This window comes from Periplaneta americana, chromosome 6, assembly GCF_040183065.1.
Source record: "Periplaneta americana isolate PAMFEO1 chromosome 6, P.americana_PAMFEO1_priV1, whole genome shotgun sequence".
NCBI classification, from domain to species: Eukaryota; Metazoa; Arthropoda; class Insecta; order Blattodea; family Blattidae; genus Periplaneta; species Periplaneta americana.
The window spans coordinates 88,686,605-88,699,015 of NC_091122.1; the positions used below are offsets into that span (position 1 = coordinate 88,686,605).

The 12,411-nt window shown below is 36.8% G+C and overlaps 1 protein-coding gene across 3 annotated transcripts in view; it reads left to right on the plus strand.

Moving 5' to 3' along the window:
- The window catches only part of LOC138701470 (protein doublesex-like), a 1,083,736-nt gene that overhangs the window by 481,823 nt on the left and 589,502 nt on the right, over window positions 1–12,411 (plus strand). For all 3 annotated transcript variants that reach the window (XM_069828362.1, XM_069828363.1, XM_069828361.1), the window contains exon 2: window positions 1,950–2,069. In XM_069828362.1, coding sequence (XP_069684463.1) covers window positions 1,950–2,069 — 120 coding nt within the window. The remainder of the gene's footprint in view (window positions 1–1,949; window positions 2,070–12,411) is intronic.

Consider the following 12,411-nt stretch of genomic DNA (forward strand, 5'->3'; position numbering starts at 1 on the left):
TAACACGGTAGTATCACAGACGGGCACTTGTCAACAACTAGCATTCGAACGCAGCGACAGAAAGGTCTCTTTGTTTAGGTCATGAAGTGCTAGAGAAAGTGTGGAGTGAGTAGTTTCCGAACAAGACCAAAAACCCGCCTATTTCTTCTGCCTTTATTATAATGCATTCTTTTGATCCAAAAATGATCTAGACTCTATCAAAGAGCCTAGTTTCAATATTCCATCATTAGGTACGTACATATTTAAATGAATTTTTCCTTCATTATTTTTTTAAATTTCAGCCAGTTGAACGTAACTGTCTAAAAATGGGTTTAGTATCTATCGGTGACTGCTATTGTCTTGACTGCCTTCCGGAAAATATTCGAAAAACTGTTGTTTAAAATTGTGCAAACTTAATTGCAAGTTCGCAAAAGCAAACTCAGTATTAATCAAATTATATGTAGCTAAATTTTTCACGAGTCCTTTAGTGTTCTTAATGCATCAGATTTCTTTTGTCAAGTGATTTCGACCGGAAATGAAATTTCTGTAAAAAAATAACAGTTTTCATTTTATCCCTGGTTGTTATTAACATCTGGCCTTGTCAGCAAAAGTCACCAAGGAGGCTACCAGAAATGATGTTCATGTAATATTTCGTGTTACTGTTGCACTCTTGCTCTTCTAGTTTGGTTGTTCTTTGTGTCGTATCCACTGATTTTGAGTAAAATAATCGTTGTTTTCAATTTTATATGGATTTTTATTTTCGAATAGTGTTAAGTTCGGCAGTGGGAGTCTCATACACAAGTCTCGCCCAAAAGTGGGTTGCGCCTTCAAGAAGTTTGGGAACCACTGCTCAATAATAATAATAATAATAATAATAATAATAATAATAATAATAATAATAATAATAATAATAATAATAATAATAATAATCTTTCATTGCGATATGTAGCCTACAGTTCCAGAAAGAGGTATTGGACCGCTTGAATATTCTAAGATACAGAGCACTGCGCATGCTCAGAGACCTAGAGCACAGACACACAAGCTAACGGAGTTATTGAAATTCGTTCTATTTCGAGTGTTGTGGTAGCCCGTTCTGAAACGCACTTCAAAAGATGCGAAGAAAATGGATTTGCTATAATAGATACACAAGCTGTGTAGTAAAATGTAAGATACTGGTGTTCCACAAGGTGTAATTGCTTTTAATACGTTTTCCGGAAAAGTTACAGTTCAATTGAACCACTGACTGTTCTTACTTAGAACTTTCCTAAGAGTTCAGTTACTTTCAGTCCATTTTTTAAACACTCTTATATAAGTTGTGATTAATATTCCTTATAATGACATAATGTCATTACAGTTTCTAGTTTCTTCAGTATGAAGTTAAGAACTTGTTCTTTCCTTTGAGAAAAACCACATTGTTCTAGCCAGACATGTGCTAGCTCCCTCCGCGTAATCTGCGCCCCTAAACCTGATATTAAATATGTTTATCCGAAAGTGACAAAAAGATGCAGTTACGGCTAACTCTTGTAACATTACTTCAAGATCAAGCCTAATAATAACCCATAGAAGTTGGACAATAATTATTTCACTTTTTGCTATACAAATTGAAACGTCAGTCCCAAGACTGTGAAACTTCATTTTAAGGTTATTCAGGAAATAAAAAGGAACTCACTGGCTTGAGTTTTGAAGCCGCTCCCTTCCACATTACATGCAAGCGACTGAGCAGTCTCAGCTACTGGGACAAGACAGCGACACCAACGTGTCAGTCTCCTTACGAATATTATCCCCTTAATCGCGCTATGAAACAACCGCCAAGAGTCGGCCCATTACTCTTTTCTGGTACTGTACATCCTACCATTCTTTCACTTGACATCACCCCCCACACTGTTCAGTTAGACTAAGCGATATAAGCCTACTATCGTTGGAAATTAAACGCGTTTCGTATTAATGACGTGGTATTTCGTTCTTTGCAGAATTCCAGCCGATGACAGCTGGAACTTCCCTGAAGTCTTTCCCATCACTTTCCTTCCAGGATTCTTCCCGCCACCACTCCGCGCATCTCGATAATACATTGGACACTATCAACGCCCAAGGTAAATATGCAAACATTATCACATAAGGATAAAATTTCACTAGAAAGTTGCTTATGTGGACAAAAATTTATTATCCAGCGCTGTTTTGGACTCGGAGGTAGCATCAAGTCCTCATTCCGTACGTCACTCCTATTTTATATTTTTATCTTCGCATAGAAAGTATATAGAGAAATTGCTGCCATGGTACAGCATTCGAGTTCATTATTTTTCATTCAACACATTTTAAATTTCTCTGATTAGAGAGCTGCAGAATAGGGTTTACAACCGGTTTTCGTTCGACCGGTCAGAGAGCATCCATCAAGGTGGAACAATCGACCGAATGTTCGAATTTCAACCGGTTGACAAACGGAGTACAATTGAAGGAAAATTATGTGTAATTTAAAAAAAAATGTGTTTGGTTAATATAGGCCTACAATTGATTGCATACTTTATTACACTTTCATAACATATATAGATGAACAAATGGACACCGGCAACAAGGAAGGAAATAAGTGTAATGCATAATATAAAATCTTGTATGCAAATAAATGCGAAAATTAAGTAAATTACAATTGCTAAATAGAAGAGAAAATAAGTACATGCATTCTATTGCAACGTTTACACTTTAAATTCAAAATGCATACCTCTAACACAGTAGTTGTTAATTCCTTTCAATTACTCTAAGCAGATGCATTACTATTTCCTTAATACATCATTTTTAAGAAGACATGTTTTGCTCGTGACAATATCAACTGTAATACCTGAATGAATTAATTAATCAATTAATTAACCATGGAGGAATGGATAGATGGATGGATCGATGTATGATTGATTGTAGTGAGAGAAGAATAATTATCAACTAAATAGTAGGCCTAAATGATGACAATTGAGTCCTTGCAAGGGCTCTTGTAACTCCTGTATGGCTGAATATGATTTGCCTTTGCCGTCCATCCACAAAGAATGAGAAACAACTCGAATATTCGTGAAACCGAACCTGAGACACTCCGCGAGACGGACTATTTGCATACTGACTACAGCGTCAGGTGTTAAATAGCAATATATAATTTCTATTTTTCGTAACTGGTTGTGCACGACTCTATCTGATATCGAAAAAGCTGTTTCTTCTAAAATATTGAACGTATTTTGTTTGTATTCAGTATTAACGACTTAATCTGCTGTAACTGGGGATGATACATGTGAAATAAAATCATTTAAAAATAATTAAAATGTCTTTAACAAGACAAGACCGTGGTTATAGGATGGAAACTACAGACGATAACCTTGCGAATTCAAAATGAGTTACCAGAACAAGTGGACAGTTTCAGATATTTGGAAAAAGAGACTAGTGAAGTGCTTTGTGTGGAGTGTGACATTGTATGGGGCAGAAAGATGGACATTATGACGAAATGAAGAGAAACAACTAGAAGTATTTCAAATGGAGAAGAACTGAGCATGTGAAATTGACGGACAGAATAAGAAACGAAGTGTGCTAGAAAGAATGTATGAGAAGAGGATAATGTTGAAACTGATCAGAGAGAGAGAGAGAGAGAGAGAGAAAGGAATTGACTGAGTCATTGGCTAAGAAGGATTTGCCTACTGAAGGATGTACTGGAAGTAATGGTGAACGGAAGAAAAGTTCGAGGCAGAAGAAGATATCAGCTGATAGAAATTAAGATAAATGGATCATATGCGGAGACTAAGGAAGGAGGAAAACATAGAGGATGTCTTCTCAAACATTTGGATCACAGAAATAAATAGTCCTTAGTGGTCTAGGGGTACCGTTCTTGCCATTGCATGTGAGAGAGGTTCAAACCCGACCGAGGACTATAGATTTTAAGTGTCCCTTGTCGTAGATATACGGCACATAAAAGAAACATGACCTTTTTAGAGGGCTCCAGAAAAATTTTTTTGGAGACTGTGCAGTAAGCTCATGTTATGTCATATAAATGTCTGAGTTGTGCGAGGACTTCTCCACTTCTATCTTATAATAGGTGTTGACTTTCATTTCATTTACTGTATACAGATAACAACAAAAGAAACAATAGGATGCAGAGAATGTGTGAGCATTAAGAAATCTTAGCTCATAGGAAATGTTAGAGATGATGGAGGAAAGGGGAAAATGGAAAATGATCAACACAGAAAAAGGTAAAAGAAACTATAGGAAAGTACACATCGAACTAAGAAGAGAAACTGATCAGGCGAAGAAAGGCTGGATGAAAGAGAAATGTAAAGAAATAGACGATCTAAAAGGAAAAAGAAGTTATGATATAATGTATCGCGAAGTAAAATGTTTGGGCTAAACGAATAAGAACAGGAAATTCATGTAGTTGATAGAAGACGAAATCGGCAATGAAATAACAGACAAGCAAGGAATACTGAACAGATGGACAAAATATGTAGAAGAGCTGAGACAAGGAATCGTGCAGATACGAGTAACTTAGCTATAGAAGACGAAGGAGCACGAATTTTCTATTCTAGGAGAAGAAGTTGAACTAGCGTTTAGGGAAATTAAGAATGAGAAAGCAACAGGACCTGATGGAATCCCATTGAATTAGTGAAATGCTTGGGTGAAGACAAGAAGGAAATTATATCATTGTGCAACGAAATATATGAGAAACACGAATGGTCTGAAGATTTCACACAGACAGTGTTGCTGCCAATACCGAGAAAAATAATGCCAAGGAATATGAGTTCAGGACTAAGGACAGTTGGAAGAAGAGCAGTTTGGCTCCAGAAAGAGAAAATATACAAGAGCTGCAATAGTACTGCTGCAAATAATCAGCGAAAGATACCTAGGGAAAAATAAAGAAGTTTATGGAGTATTTGTATCCTTGAAAAAGCATTTGACAGAGTGGATTGGAATGAACTTATGGGCAGCCTGAAGGAAATTGGTAAGAATTGGAAAGAGAGAAGGCTATTCAGTAATCTTGATATGAAACGAGTCAAAGCAAGGATAGGAGAACAAATGTCAGAGGGATGTGAAATAGGGAGAGGAGTACGACAAGGATTTTCTTTATCACCTACACTGTTTAACATCTACTTGGAGGATTTAGTAAAGGACTGTTTTCAGAACATGGGAGGGGTGATATTAGGGAAAAGAAAAATAAAGTGCATAAGATTTGCTGACAATATGACACTGTTAGCAGAAGAAGATATCATACTAGGGGATATGCTACTGGAGCTAAATGACAGCTATGAACACTATGGGATGAAGATAAGTACAAACAAGACAAAGACCATGGTTATCGGAAGAAAAATAAAGAAGATAAAGTTTCAAATTCGAAATAAGGTAGTAGAACAAGTGCTCACCTTCAAATACTTGGGATTTACTATACGCAGTAACATGAGCTGCTACCAGGAAGTCAAAAGGAGGCTAGCAAAGGCAAAGGAAGCTTTTAATAGAAAAGGGAACATCTGCGAACTTCTGGAAAAAGAACTAAGGGAGAGACTAATGAAGTGCTTTGTGTGGCATTGTATGGAGCAGAAACATGAACGTTATGATGAAGTGAAGAGAAACAAAGAAGCATTTTAAATGTGGATATGGAGACGAATGGAGCATGTGGAATAGGAATACAGAATAAAAAATGACGCTGTACTGGAAGGAATGGGTTATGAAAGAAAAATTCTAAAACTGATCAGAAAGAGAAATTGTCTGGGTCACTGTTTAAGAAGAAACTGCCTACTGAAGGATTCATTGGAAGTAATAGTGAATAGGGAAAGAAAATACATTAAGGTATTGCATGTGGATTGTATGCGGGGACGAAGAGGAAGGTGGAAAAGAGTAAATATTGGAGAATTTTAGGTTTTCAGTGAAAGATCTGCCCTTGAACAGAAATCTATGAACGAAATAAATGAATGAAAATTATGTTCCATAGATCTTGCATGAACATTGAAGGTTTAAGGTATGGAACAAGTGAAGTGTTATAATAATATATATCTTTCTGTTTTTGGCGTAGCGGGTTGAGGCCGAGGATTCGCTATATATTACATGACATTTTTCTGACAGTAGGGTAAAACCTCGGAAAAAACCCACCAGTTAATGTGTCCAAGCGGGAATCGAACACAAGCCCGAGCCCAGCTCGGAATGAACAAAGAAGCATCGCTGTCGACTAAACTACGCGAGAGTTCTACAGAAATATAGGCCTACTATAACGATATATAGCAAGCAGATTAATCAATTTACAAGTATAAACAATGTCATCAATTGACTAGATTGGCTAGAAGTTATGAGTATGTAGAAATCTGGTTAATTCTGTTCTGAGTCTTTTCTCTTTGTCCTTCAAAGCTTTAAGAGAAGGGTAAGAAAATCTCATTTAATGCTTTTGTGAAATCTGATACTAATACTGTTGGTTTTGTGCATAGAGGGATGAAGTCCTATTATCCACTTTTACACTTTATAACTTACTGGTCGGAATTATCACATTGTTCACTATTAACGAACATCAAAGCCGAATATTGTTTCATGTGTTGAGAGTTTTTGTAACAATTGAATAACCTACAAATAAATGTCACTTGCATTTTAGAACTAATATTAAGTAAAACACAATATTGGGAAAAAATGTTGCTAGTCTCATCAAAGTTGAAAGCTTTTTATCGGCATGCGTATTACTAATTAAGTGATCCTCTCATTGAGAACGTTGTTGATTCCTGCTACAGTACATACAGTTTAAGTTTCTGTTTATTCTCAGTCGGCAGCGTATTAATTAAAATGAGTAGATCTAGAAGAATGGTACTTCTATTACAGAAAATGGTTAAGGGCGACACAGCTAAGCCCAGTGTTACTATTCATATTAGTATTAATAGACGTACTCTACGCCTTGACACACTTCGTTAATATACTGCTAGGCGATAAGTTCACGGTTCATTCCCTGACGAGGTCAATGTTATTCAGTTCGCCTAATACGAAGGCTATATGAGAAGACGTTGCATAGCATGAATAATCTATACCTATCAAGAGCCAAAAGAAAGATATTTTCAGCATTTCCGATATGCTGGTAATGAAAAAAGAAAAGATGTATTGAGGTGTCATGGAAAGTGCATCCGTTGCATTTAATGAAGAAAATTCTCAATTGACTTTAAGTTAAAGTGAAGTCTATGTACCAGCAATTCCATCCTGATGGGAAACTAAATATGATTGTCTGTAGACGTATTTCGATTGTACACGGGGTGGTGCAATTGATAAACTGTGTGAAATGCATTTAAAAATAACCTCAAAGCTCTTCAAAAAAGGATGTGCAATATTTATACCAGTGACCTTTAAAAACGTTAAAAAAAGTTACTAGAAGATACATTCGTCTAATTTAATCGTTAAGTAGACCAATTACTATTTGCAGACCTACTAAATTTAGGGGGTTTATGTGGAAAAAGATACATAACACCGACTTTATGGGACCAAATTTTCACAAAGGCACAGTTCATATTTACCATGTTTTACATAGCTATATGAACATTTTAAGTTAATGCCTACGTTAACATTAGTATTTAAAACAAATATAAACGAATGGAAACTACTCCTTTAATTTGCCCCATTTTTTATGGGCAGCACACGTGATGCGACTCAACACGAATCGGTGGACACATCCTTACAACGTGGAGCCCAAAGATTGACAAACGCAACGTTGGAATACAGAAGACAAGGTGGGCGGACGAACTCTGATCAAGATTCGGCCATCTGTGGTCAAGAACAGCGAAAGACCGACAACAATGAAAAGTCATCACAAAGTGACTTGCAACCCAAGCAATGATTATTGATTAGTGAATAGTGGACAGTGTTAACCGAGACAGCATCTTGAACACTACGACATTAGAAACGTGACCACCATTCCCGGAGTGGCTAACTGGGAACTGTTTGACAAGCCACCCTGCATAGTCAGGAGGTCCTTGCGCTTCAAGGGACTTAGTGGTTAATTCTTAATTATTATTACAATGAGAGGCCACACGGCCAATCACTGAAAGTATGCACATTTCATAATTCATTGACTGACCACGCCATTTTCATGCACAATGCCATTTTGTTTTAGGAGAATAATAAGTAAATAATATTTGTTACCATTGATAAACATGCTTCTATATAATACAAGTACTTACGACATGTTTTAATGACGAAAAATTTGTTTAAACGAAATTTTGTTGCTTAACAAAATCTTAAGACATGCCTCGAAATTAAAGAAAATCTGCACACCAAGATACGAGTATACAATAATTCATCATTACTACTAGTGCTTATATCTCGCGTAAGATAAAAGTGATATAACCACAAATAAGGATAACAATTGCTGCTACATATCATAAAAAAACAAGAAATGCACTTACAAATAAGCGAGAAATTGGAAAATGAATTTCAGTTGGCCAGTCACTACAAGATGACAAATTAATGTATGGTTTACCCTATCTTTGATAAATATTATATATTTACTTACAAATGGCTTTTAAGGAACCCGCAGGCTCATTCCCGCCATCACATAAGCTCGCCATCGGTCCCTTTCTGTGCAAGATTAATGCAGTGTCTATCATCATATCCCACCTCCTTCAAATCCATTTTAATATTATTCTCTCATCTACGTCTCGGCCTCCCCATACATATTATATAGGCCTACCTATAAAAATTGTTATTGAAATATGCATTTCTTGAATGACTCCATTGTTAGGTTCAGACACAGAATTAAAAAAATGGGCCGAGTCTTGGTTGCAGTCCCTGCTCTATGTAGGCAACATCATTCGCAAGATTGTCAATAAGTAGCATACATTTAGGCGCCCTTGTTTACTGCACATGCGCAATGCGTTGTACACTATCTACCAAAAAGTAATTGGGCACCCAGGATTTTACGTGCTAGATGCCATGTTTCGGTGGCTACTATGCAATGGTATGCAGACAATAATGTTCACCGGTTGGACTGGCCTGCACAGAGTCCTGGTCTCAATCACATTGAGCACCTTTGAGACGAATTGGACCGGCGATTGAGGTTTCGGGAAATTCGGCCAACTTCCATTGTCCAACTGAGTGCCATATTGCAAGAGGAATGGCGACGCATTCCAGTGGATATCCTACACAAACTAGTGGAGAACATGCCTGTCGGGGTGGCTGCTGTTATAGCAACAAGAGGTGGTACCACGAGGTTCTAAAGGGGCAAAAAACAGTGCCCAATTACTTTTTGGTAGATAGTGTATCTGGAATGTAATAAGATTAGGTGGCCCGAATTTTGTTTCTGGGTCTGTACGTGAATTGTAATGGTTGTAAGATGAGAAAAAAGGGCATGCAACGAACTGAAAGATTACAGACTTGCCAAGCAGTGCTTTAAGCAAGACGAGAATAGAGAATTTATTATAAGGCTGGGCGCACACAGGAAGAAACGAGACTGCCGGAGACAAAGAGGCTCAAGACAAAATGTAAGAGACTAAATATCTTGCTTCATTTCATGTTTCTCTCAGTTTCAGTCATTATGGCGTATGATGAAGATGTGCCTATTATTTTTATATTATTACCTGCTGTGTTTGGACTAAAAGCCAGTTCGCAAGTTTTGGATACATCCCATCGACTAAAAGAGGAACCTTACAAATTTAGAGTGAGTGAAACTGTCATATTAGTGACGCCAGAAAAAGCTAAAAAAATCACATTTTCTTGCTGTATTCTTCATAATATGTTAAAGAAAAAAGAGGGGAAATTAACAGATATTCACCAAGAACTTCTGGATTTCGAAGAAGGAGAAGAATAAGAAGTTTAGAACCTGCAGCAAGGTTCTAATACGGCATATACTGTTCGTAACAAATATGTGGAATTTTTTAACTCCCAATATGACAGTGTTCCATGGCAAAATAGAACAACTCTTTTGGAATGAGCATATTACGGATGAACTCAAACATTATAAATTTATATTTTGTGATTCTATATCGTTTATGTTATTTTTGTTTTGACAGTCTTTCAGTTGTTAGTTTAAAAAAATATAATAATAATAATAATAATAATAGTAATAATAATAATAATAATAATAATAATAATAATAATAATAATGTTACTGCGTACTGAAGCGTTCATTTCCTGAGATATTTCTTCCCAAAGCCGGTCAATAGCATCTTTTTTTTAATTTATAAGTTGCAGGTCTTGCCTGAACCAGAACAACAAGTTTGTCTGCAACCAGTTCCATTGTAGTACTGGTGTACGACAGTGACACTGAAATCAAATTAATCTGATATTCGACAACGCTGATAATATGAAATAATGAAAGCAGAAGTAAGCGCATGCGCAAGTTAATTCGTCCCTTTTAAGACAAATTTTCTTCATTCAGTACTGTATGTCGTTGACTAATCGGAAAAAACGTGCTTTAAAGGGATAGAAGATGCTTTGAAAATGAATACGATATCTATGCTTCCCAAGTCATAATAATATATTTGTCATTGTCAGCTCTAGGTTTCATGTACTGCGCGGTTATGCGAAAGTAATACGAGTTCGGAGATCTGCTGACTTCCTTGTACAGAGACATCATTTTATTTTTACTTCAATTTTTATTGTACCTGAGTTTTTGAATGTACTTCACTCCCACCTCCTCTACTAGGAAACTTACAACCGTCCTCCACACAGAACCAAGACCGCGTATGCAGTACTGAGTTAGTGAGTATAGTACGTTCCAGAAATATGTTCGCGTTTTCCAGTGATGAAAGAGTTTTCAATATTGCATCATATTTTCGCACAGGTACTGTCGTCTGTTTGCCTACGTCGCATCCCGGTTTCCCCCACCTGCTTCTGTTCGCCTCTCTGTAAAGTCTAATAGCTGGGCTGTCTTAGCTCTTTTCTGAAAACATTAATTTCTGTTAGGAATTGGACGTCTACGTAATATTATATGACCGTTTAAAATAACTTAAATAAAAGGGCCTCGTTAAGTAACTAACTGTCACGTGATTCCCCCCCCCCTTTCTACGACCCTACGACAAAATCACTTGAGCGGACAGTAGATAGCATTTCTGAGTAATTTTATCTTTTCGGATCGGGCAGAAGTGAAGATTAAATTTACAGTACGTAAGGTACTCTTTTATAGAGTAGGTATAGAATTATTTCAACTTGAGTTACTCGTACGAAGGACGAAACTTGTAATTGGAATTAGGTACAATAATCTATAGTGCGATAATATGCACAAAAGAACTGAAGCCTGTATCGAAATGAACGGCCACCATTTTCAAAAATGTGTTTAAATATTCGTATTATGATTATTTTTCAATTTAACTTCATTCTCTATAGTGTACGCCAATGTGCTGTAACAGTACAATATACACAGCATAATTAATACGTCCGGATGGATAGTTCAATTCGTGAGTAAAAACACTAAGTGTGATTACAGTACTGTATTTTGATTAAATAAAAACCTAATGAAAATTATCAAACTCAAAATTGCGATATTTCCTAGTTTACGTAAATGGATGAACTACTTTTCTTCCCTCCTGTACCTAGTAAAGTGATTTGTATTTTACGGCAGTATCATCGAACTCCAGTCTTGGAAGGGGGAGCAAGCGGTGTTTCCTGTTCTAGACTTTTAATCTAAAGATATAGCCAGGTTGATATTAAAAATGTTAGTAAAAATAAAATGATGTCCCTGTATGTTCACAATGGAAGTATTTTATGACTGAACTAGTACCGCAGTAGGATTAAACGCGCCGAAATTATAGCGGTGTTGGATTTGAGTCAACTTCAGGTGGATTAATTTGGCGTAATTATCAGTTGCTGCATTGATTGATGTTAGCTCTAAATATCTGCCGTCGCGCCGGCCAAAAATAAAGTTTCTGCTGACTTTCAATATAGTAATGTTGTTTCTAACCAAGCCTCATCGTGCATGCTTCACCGGAAATGACACTGTTGATGAAGAATTGGCGATTTGTTTGAATGCTAAATGTCATTGTGGGTGTGAACTACAAAATTAGTAATATTCTTAATATTGGTACTAAAATTTACTGGTAGAACCAATTTTTTGGGTGTTATCTGAAATATGTTTGTACGCACTATCTATAAAAATAGTAAAGTGAGAAATGTACGACATTTTTCATAAGTTGGTACGACTGTTGCATTTCTTTTATCTGGCAACCCTGCCTCAAACAGTCTCTGACAGTCTGAGACGAGCGCCTATGTGAGGCTGATCCATAACAAACCCTGTTAACTTTATCCTAGAGTCGGTCTCTGACAAAAATGACTCATCTCAAGCTCTCTCGTCTCTTCCTGTGTGCGCCCAGCCAGAGGGCGAGATGGAGGAGGGAAGCGCGCGGACACTACTCTGGCAGAGTACTGTATTGTCGCAGCAGGAAGGACAGAGAGCCAGAGAGGCAGCAACGAACAATACAATACCATTATTGTATTGCTGCAAGAATTAATCCTTGATTTGAC